The sequence below is a fragment of the Ixodes scapularis genome, unplaced genomic scaffold (genome assembly GCF_016920785.2).
Source record: "Ixodes scapularis isolate PalLabHiFi unplaced genomic scaffold, ASM1692078v2 PGA_scaffold1__304_contigs__length_218370807, whole genome shotgun sequence".
NCBI lineage: Eukaryota > Metazoa > Arthropoda > Arachnida > Ixodida > Ixodidae > Ixodes > Ixodes scapularis.
This window is the reverse complement of record NW_024609846.1, coordinates 5,978,292-5,987,409: the sequence shown is the minus strand read 5'-3', so window position 1 is coordinate 5,987,409 and position 9,118 is coordinate 5,978,292. Positions and strand designations below refer to the sequence as shown.

The 9,118-nt window shown below is 42.3% G+C and overlaps 1 protein-coding gene across 1 annotated transcript; it reads left to right on the top strand.

Moving 5' to 3' along the window:
* Positions 1-352: 352 nt before the first annotated feature.
* On the top strand, positions 353-8,559 carry LOC115322465. The gene is made up of 4 exons (XM_029982820.4): positions 353-420; positions 1,391-1,482; positions 4,228-4,323; positions 8,206-8,559. Exons 1-4 carry the CDS (start codon positions 381-383, stop codon positions 8,461-8,463), a joined length of 486 nt encoding a protein of 161 aa, XP_029838680.3. The 5' UTR covers positions 353-380; the 3' UTR covers positions 8,464-8,559.
* The last annotated feature ends 559 nt before the right edge of the window (positions 8,560-9,118 follow it).

Sequence of the window (9,118 nt, the reverse complement as noted above, 5' to 3'; positions counted from 1 at the left end):
ACATGTAGTTAGGCGAGGGAAGATAATTATATTATATTACTCGAAAACTGAGGAGGCGTGCGCATCGCTATTGTGTTTTTTCTAAGGTCAATATGTCTTCGTAGTTGCGAAATGTTTCATTTTATATGAAAATGGCAGGCATCGGAGGCAACTTCTACAGATTCTGAGGTGTGTACGTAAATGTTATACTTGTAAATCCCTTGTCCGCCTGCATTACCAGCAGTTTGAGGAATAAAGGTCGTACATATCACGTTTTCTGTCTATATGATTAACAGTGCCAAACACAAGCTTGTATAGAAGCGTCATATTTTTGTAACCTATAAAAGTAATGATCAACAGCATGACATCTTCATGTTCCACCAGAACGTTCACTAGCCATCATGAAGGTTCAAGCACTCGCGACTTTTGCTGTCGTAGCAGGTAATGTTTCTGAATTAGTACCTAAGAGTGGTAAATAGCAGACTAAGTAATACGCATATAGTGGTCTACATTTTTTTTTAGATTACAATCATTTTTTGCAGAAGATTATAGCCCTAGGCAACGTAGGCTAAATCGACGGAGTGTCAAAGGAAAGAAAGAAGGACTGTGCCCAGAGAACAGAAGTTAACTTACGCTAAAATGAGCTCGCGAACGGGAGCGCGGTGCTACACTACAAAAAGGATAACGTTTGTTGGTTCAATTTCCTGCAGAATGCCGAGGCCGCCAATCAATGTTCCTATCATATCGCTTTTTTTCCAGTTTTCATCGTATACTGAGATTCCTGATTCGCTAAAACCCTTTTATTTTTGACAGTGAGTGGCTTTCTCTGTGTTTTGCAGGAATATGAATACACACTCGTTTATTAGATTATACTTAGACTCGGAATCTTCGCTTTCTGTGGTCTCAGATGCACTAGGCACCCCGCACTTCCGTGTTCTTGGTTACCGTCCATTAGAGCTTAGCCGCTTGAAGCTGGCCTGATTATATCGGGACGCGTTAAAGAGTTATTTGCATGATGAGTTTCAGTCACATGTCAGCGGCGCTGATGCGTCATGTGGTATGCCCGTTCTCACGCTAGTTAGGCTTATCCTTTCTAGGCGGCACCACACAGTTTATTTCCGTCTTCTCTTGATTGATCAGGCTTACTTTCTTCAAGGTTTTACATCAATCCGATAAAAAAAATATTTTAGCTTCGCCATCAAAGATGGCTTTAGTTTACCTGTATTCGCTATTGAAAACCCCTGACTTTTAAGATATGATCACATGCCTTCACTCCCAGGCGTTAAAAGTTCCAAACTATGTTTAGATTGATCAATATAAGCTTCTGTTTCAGTCATTTCCTTAATGGGGTATTTTAATCTCAAACCATACAACTTACTAAAGCACTTGTAACTTTTTACATTTTCTGTAGTCTTCCTACCGATAGCAAACTGCGCTTTAGAAGAAAATGCTACGCTGGAAGACCGAACGTGTGCTAAGAGGGATGCGGACGCCAAAAAAGTTGTGAGTACACTTAAAAATTTAAATTACTATTAACGACCTTTACCTCCGAGGGCAGGGTATTGCCGGCATGTAAAGGGGGACACGAAAACTAATAAGGTGCGATACAAGACGTGCAAAAAGAGGGGGAAAGAAAACAATCCACATTTTGCGCGCACGCGTTCGTCAGCCCATGGGAAAAGTAATGGAACCCAAGGAGAAGGACACGACGGCAAGCCCTCGCATCATTCTTCTTGGCTTTCCTTAGTTTTCCCATAGCCAGACGAAGGGCCTACACTCAAAGCGTAGCTATTTTCCTTTCCCCTTCGTGTCCTCGTCTGATCTCTCATGTTTAGTTTTAATGCGATAGCGTTCTTTAGCTACCCTTCCTCCCCCCCCATTTCGTGTAGCTTCTAACCTCCTTCAATTCAGATTCACCGCTAAATTTGGCGAAAAAATGACGCCACGTGACCTATGCAAGAATTAAGTTTCCCCGCCATATTTGGCGAGAAATTAAGTGTCACGTGACTTGACATCTCGGCATCTACAGACAAATTCAGGTTCCTCGTTAAATTTAGTGGGAAATCTACGTCACATGACTCATGCACCAATTTAGGTTCCCAGCTAAATTGTGTGCACAAATTGACGTCACGACCTATGCTCCAGTTTAATTTCCACGCTATATTTTTTTTTAAACTGTTATGTCACGTGGCCTGATGCCACCTCTAAATTTGGAGGGATAATTGAATGCCTAAAAAAATGTGTTTACTCAAAATGTTGGTCGTCATATTCACAGTGATCTGGGTCGTGAGTCTTATGACGAATGCTATCGCAATTCATAGACAACAAACACTTGTGATTTCTGTAGAATTTTGTAGATCAGAAGGCTTATACGTGGAATGCAGTATCCATACTCAGTCTCAATAGTTGCATCCCGAACTGACTTTTCAGCAGCCCCCCCCCCCTCCCACCCCCCTCTTCGTCTTTTTTTCCGCTTTAGAAGTTGGACACGTCTCTCAAAAATTCGTACAAAAGCGCCTCTTTCCGTTCCTCCAGTTGCTTCGTCAGCTCTGCCCCTAAACTCGAGAGATAGATTATAAGAAGGAAACCTTACATTCCTATTGTTGCCATCTCCACTACTTTAATCCTTCATCTATTACTATACCCTTAAAGGTAGTAATTGAGCTAAAATAATCTGATCAGGTCGTTATTCATAATACACGCTACAGCCCAAAGGACAAGGACAAGAAAAGAACGGTAGACAGGACAAGCGTGTATTATGTACTAATTGAGGAGAGCTCATAAGGTGAGTGGGATACAGCACATTAACAGTAATAATAAAAAAATCGAAAGACTATAAACAACAAAAAATAATTAAAATCAACAATACACACTTACCCACAATGAAATAATGGAGAATACAGCACAACTACGGAATTCAACAGTGTTCATTTCACGCACAAGTTATCGAAAACAGAACCCCAAACAGTTAACACTCTACTAAATATAAAATTGAACAAGGTTGGAATACATTCAGAACCACGGCTGATGCTATGCTTGCGGGTACAATATTCTATCTTGAAATTTAAAGTGGAAAGAAGGGTTTATCAAATTCGTTTCCTAGATCCAGGAATGCGTTGTGGATTCGGGGTTTGTTAATCTACGAGAAGATCCGAAAGCGGGATACAAGAACATTGTTCTAACATCGAGATGAAGTTGGTAAATCCTATGAAATAGGCAGAGACGTGAAATTTTTCAGCGCATAGTGCATGGTTCTAAGCCCAGTGGTGACATTCTTGTCGTGACGCTCTCGGCGCGTCCGTAGCTGGACAGGATATAGCTTACGGCACGGTTTTTGAATGCCTTTCATTTGGATGATGAGGTAAGCCTAGTGGGGACTCAAGATGGCAGCGGCATACGCTGCCATCTTGACTTGTTATTTGGCGAAGATCCGCAGGGACAGAGTGTAGGCACGCCTGGTAAGGTTTCTTTATGCGGTGAGTGAAATGGATTTGATGTAAGTGGTCTAGGATGCGAATGTAAGGCTATTTAACTGATTAACACATGGCCCATTTAGATTCTAACTGCATACGCGAAGTCAACGTCTCTGCTGGTCGCCGATCCCGACCAGATTCATCTGTAGGCGTTGCCTTCCCCGTTATTGCCGTATCTTCCTTTCCTGTTGCCCCTCGCACCTGATTCCTCCGCTGGGGGTCTGAACATCGGAATGACTTCTTGGTCGAGAGGAACGCGGCCGCCGCAATGGCTGTCGGCGACACTGGAACAGTTTCAATTAGTTTAGAAGACATTAAACTCAAGTTTCAGTACTTTCAGTAGAGGAGAGTTGACATCAATTTCTACAGTAACATTAGCAGGGAAGCAATGTGTTCTATATGCCACATGACGTCATTTTTTTTAAATAAATATAGTGTTGTAACTCAATTGACGTACAGGTTATCGAAACTCAATTTTCTTCCTAAATTCATCGTGAAAATTGTTTTGCAGTATAGGTCCCATGACGCCAGATGACATGACGTCAATTTCCCCACTAAATTTAATGTTAAAATGCACAAGCAGAATGACGGACGGACAGAAAAAAAAAAGAAAAAAAAAAGAAAAACACTGGTATAGAGGGGTGCGATAGAAAGCACTGCATGCTCTAAAACTTCCGAAGTCCTTTTTGCGCTAACAATGTTGCGACATATACGCTCGCATGTACAAACGCTTTCTGCGTATTGGGTATATGTTAGTTATTTTGCTTTCCTCCAGACGGGAACCGTGGAAAGTTGCAGTTATCATTGCCAACCTGGCGAGGGATACAGCAACTATATAGAACACTACTATCCAGATGGTACGTCATGCCAGGTGAGTTTTAATATATTTTATTGGACTGCTCTGAACACGGAGAGATTAAGTCTATGAGCACGTTAGTTGCAATAAAATAACATGAAAACCACTCTAATATGTTCATTATAAAATGAGAAACTATTGTTCACAAATCTGCAATTCCTTTTTGGCTGAAGGGGCACTGAAATAAAAAACAAAATAATAAAGATTTTTATAAAGCCAACCTGGGAAACGTATTTTTTGCACGAAAAAAAAAATTGCGGAAAATTACTTCTTTAGATTGAATTCAGGTGGAGGTCACGGCCCACTCTAAACCACGCCCGCAGATCACTGGCGACCCCATTACTACTGGATTGGCTTGGTTGCTCGGGCGAGCATGCTCGCAAGCCTAGAGAGTAGGGGTGTCACGAACCGGTCGAGGTCGAGTTCGACCAGGTTCGGCTTTTTCGACCTTCTTGTGAAAAGTTCGAGAAATGTTCGACGCCGGTTCTACTGCTCTGCGCTTTGCATAAAAATGTTCGTTCCTTGACATGCTTGTATCAAGGTCTGACCACACTGTCCCCAACGTCAAACCGGTCATATCTGGTTAAAAGTTCGAAGCTTCGTCAATCCGGTTCGAACCAGTCGAACCCCGAAAGTTCGACATAAACATGCGGTTCGACAAAAGTTCGCTACTTCCCTAAACTGTAGCGCCGTGCGGTGCGTCTAGTATGGCGCCTGACACCGCCTGCTGGACGTGCGAACCGACGCGCAGCAGCCTCCGGCATCGTCTGCTATTCCATCACCGTCTATCGTCCCCTACAACGCCCATAAGACGCGGCCATGAAGTAGCGGGTTCGCGTCCTTTATCGCTTGCATCCGTCTGACATTCTGCCCTTTCTAAAAACGTCAGCCACGCTCGCAAGACGCTACCATGGATGCGGCATTGTAACGTTTCATTACGCACGAACCACGGTCCAGTACAAGCGTGCCTCCGCGTCAGTCGGGATCCTGAAAGACGCGACCGAGAGGACAAAAAAGATACCCGTAAAAACATTTTGCAGCCCCTTCAGATATTCTTTTTTTTTTTCATGGCATACGCGAGAAAGGTGGGTGAATGTCATGGCACACAATTAAAATGCGAACTAACATTATTCTCTTGGCAGGCCACGTGAGCGTCAAAACTTGAGCTACTTCACGTGAGCGTCAAAACTTGAGCTACTTCACTTTCGAAGAGGAATGACGGCAACATATCTGGAAAACCTCGGTGCGAGGCAAACGCCCGATTGCCTTAAGCCAAAAGGCTCGCAAAAGTTTACCAGTGCAGGAATGTTATCAGCATAGAAACCATGGTCACAATCACGATGGTTACACAATTTAAAGAGCAGCGGGGCCGCGTTTACGGAAACCAACACCTTTATTCTAAATCAACGCGCGAAAACGAATAAATCAAGCTAGATCAACCAAAACGCTTGACGTGGGGCGCTGGGTTTAGGTCATTCTCGCTACGAAAACAAGCATCCGCACAGTGCTTCCGAAAGCCTCGTAAATGCGACATTTGGTTTGCTTTAAACTAGGTTGGTTGAGAAGATTTTCTTCCAAACACATCGGTGAACGCAAAACGACTCGCACCCATAGAAACAAACGCCGGAAGTCCTAAACGTCATAAACCCCATAAATTGGGAAAAAGCAGCTATACTTACAATTATAGGAACATTCTTACCATTGAGAGGAGATAGAATAATCCTCTTATCTGTACGAATGTTCCTAAAATTGTATGTTCAGCTAATTATTCTCAACCTGGGATCCCAGGATAACGTGAATAGTCTTGTAAATATCATGGTTCAAAGTTTCGTTTTGGCTGTCCACGACGAAATCAAAGCTAGCTGGAGAGGGATGGCGGTACGTGAAGAAGTACGTCAGAACTGACATGACGATGCCACGTCGGTTCGGCGGTACGGGGTTCGACCGGCAGCTGACCTCGCAAAGCTATCAATTTCAAGAAGATAAGTAAGAGAATCTGCTTCCCTTTCAGACACTGGCGTGTGTATGTAGAAAAGATCAGTGGGGTACTCCTAAAACTAGCGGCTATAATGCGAATTTCACGCTCTGCGCACTCGAAAAAAGAGTGCGTTCGGTGCTTGCCACAGGCCGCCGCCGGAAAGCGTGCAGTTGCCTGCATCGCTATATTTTCCTTTTTCTCTGTCGCGAAAATGAAGGTCAAGAGTATACATAAGTGAAGGAAGTTAATTCTGTAGCAGCATACGGCTAACCGGCGTGAGTTTCACACGCTGCGCTGCTGTTTGTAGGTGGGCTCTCCCTGATTTCTGTACCACGCACAAGAGTTTGCGCGGTGCAGTGTTGTACACGTTCCTCAAAAAATGGAACGAAACCACGTTCCTCGTTCCTTCCGATTTTTGGAACGCGTTCCCGTTACAAGTTCCATATGTGAAAAAGGAACTCGTTCCCGTTACAGTTAAAGAAATGGAACGTATCGTTACATATACGTAACATTTGTATTTTGCTGATTACCATATTTAATTAGATTAATCAAATTTTTTTTATCAATCTCATCAAACGGGAACATACAAATTTATATGTCGTGATGGAAGGGCACCAAGAGAAGAAAACAAGCGGAATCAAGGTTTGATTTGTTGATATATTCAAGTTTAAAAATCTCAGCTTTTAACCATATTTATGTTTGTGGTGAACGATTCAGACGAGCCAAATGTACTGTTAACCCACATTGCACGAGCGTTTTACAACAACCTCATACGTTTCAAATTCAATCTAACAAAGTCCCTTGTTCGAACTTAACAACAGTTTAACAACAGTTGCTCCTCGATGTTGCTGTCCGCAAGACGAACAAGTGAAGTAGAGGATAGGGCTTTGGAAGGTTAGTATTGAAAAGTACAAGTACGTCTTTGTGAAGGTTGGATTTGTTGTTCAGTTTGAAGGTGGGGGACAAGGGTAGAAGGAATAAAGGTTAATTTTTATGTATCTTTTAAGTGACCAATGTTCGGTATACAAGGGTGCGTTCGATGTCAGGTAGTCTGTGACTTTGTTATAGCTGTAGGTCTCTTTATGGAAGTTCAGAAATGGCTTTAGTCGGCCTTAGATTTCTGGGAGTATGAGGATTAGTGGAAAGGGGGGGGGGGTGGCATAGAAAGGAGCTGAGTTGGAAACGTCCCTCTTTCTGTGTCTTTTCCTGCGACTATAAGTTTTGCTTTTTGTACGTCAGTCTCGGGCACTCAAAAAAGAATCAATGTCCACCAGCCCTCCTGCACACGACTGTTACCAGGCGAGGACCACACAAAATAAACCCTAAGATAAGTAGCCAAAACGTTAACAAGTTAAAAACAATGTGTTCTTAAAGATATAGTTCTTATACTTTCAAAATTTTCCCTCTTAGAAATGAAACCAAAATTTACCCCACTGAACGAAAGAAAGGAACGCCGTTACTCTTTCCGTTCCAGTAAAAATGTAACGAGTTCCCGTTCCAGTTCCACCGATGTGAAATGAAACGGCGGCGTTCCTTCGTTCCTCATAGAAGGAACGCGTTCCAGGAACGCCGTTCCTTGGAACGCCGTTCTGTACAACACTGGCGCGGTGGGGTGGTCAGCTATGTCGCTAGGTTTCTTGCAACACGAACGTAGAGTGGACGCTCTTGCATGTCGCGTGGTGTCGAGCGTTCATTCTACGCACAGGAGACGTTCCTTTCTGGGACCATAACTAACATTTTGCGCTTTGAGGTTGTCGAGCAGTGCAGTATAGCACAACTTGATTGATTCTAGTGCAGAACTGAGTAATTTTTTTTTCCGAAAGTTCTTCGTGCAAAAATATCTACAGGAACAAAACGAAACGCGCTACTGTGTAAACTTTTAAACAAACATAAATGTATACTGATGTCTTTTTTTTCAGTACAACAGTGCACTGACAAGCAAGTGCATGAATAAGTTATGTCATCATCCAGACGATGATATATTCAAGAAGGAGGGGAAAGAGAATCCAGGAAACGAAGAGGGAAAGAAAAATGGCAATAATGAAGACGAGGGAGAGGAAAACAAAGAGGATGAAAATAAAGAGGAGAAGCCGGACGAAAACGAAGAGAAAGGGGAGGAAGGACATGAAAAAGAAAAGAAAGATGAGGAAGATGGTGGAGGCACAGAGGACACTTAAAAGAAACAGAATCACTCAAACATACCCACGAATGCATGCGTGGAGCTCCTTTTTGTTTTCGGTGTTACGCTTCAATAAGAAAACCCATGGCGTGCTCAACATTTTCTTTTATAGTATTTAGTAAGCAATTTATGTTTCAAATACGTTGATTTAAGACAGCGACGTTTGTTTCGATTTGTATAGAATATTAGCGAATAGAGTGAATGCCACTTCCCTTCCTTGGTGCCGTTACACATGACAGGCTCCTATGTTCAGCGTATTTGACACACAGAGTAAGCCCCAGATGCATTATATTTATAAATCTGGAAACACCCATTCGGTATAAAAAGCAAAGCGTTTTAATGCTGCAGAGGGTATTCATTTATTTATTGATTTAAATTACAGGACAATCTATAGCGAGGGTATTAGAGAATATTCAGTTATATGGAAAAATATTTAAACAAGTTCAAAACAACATACGTAAGACAATACACAGAAGGCAAGCAAGTATAAATTTGAACAAAAATATAAATTTAGTCCGTAAGACAAAATAAATTATTATGACTAGGAGACAGCAGTAAGCAAAAGAAATCCGCTTGGTTTACAGTATGTTCTGGCGCGTCTCTTTTTTGTTTTCTTTAATGGTTTTGTTAAAAAAAATAAAGTACAATATTCC

Coding starts and splice junctions, on each gene's coding strand:
- LOC115322465 (XM_029982820.4), top strand. CDS start 381: ATGAAGGTTCAAGCACTCGCGACTTTTGCTGTCGTAGCAG. Junction 421..1,390: donor GACTTTTGCTGTCGTAGCAG/GTAATGTTTCTG, acceptor CATTTTCTGTAG/TCTTCCTACCGATAGCAAAC. Junction 4,324..8,205: donor CAGATGGTACGTCATGCCAG/GTGAGTTTTAAT, acceptor CTTTTTTTTCAG/TACAACAGTGCACTGACAAG.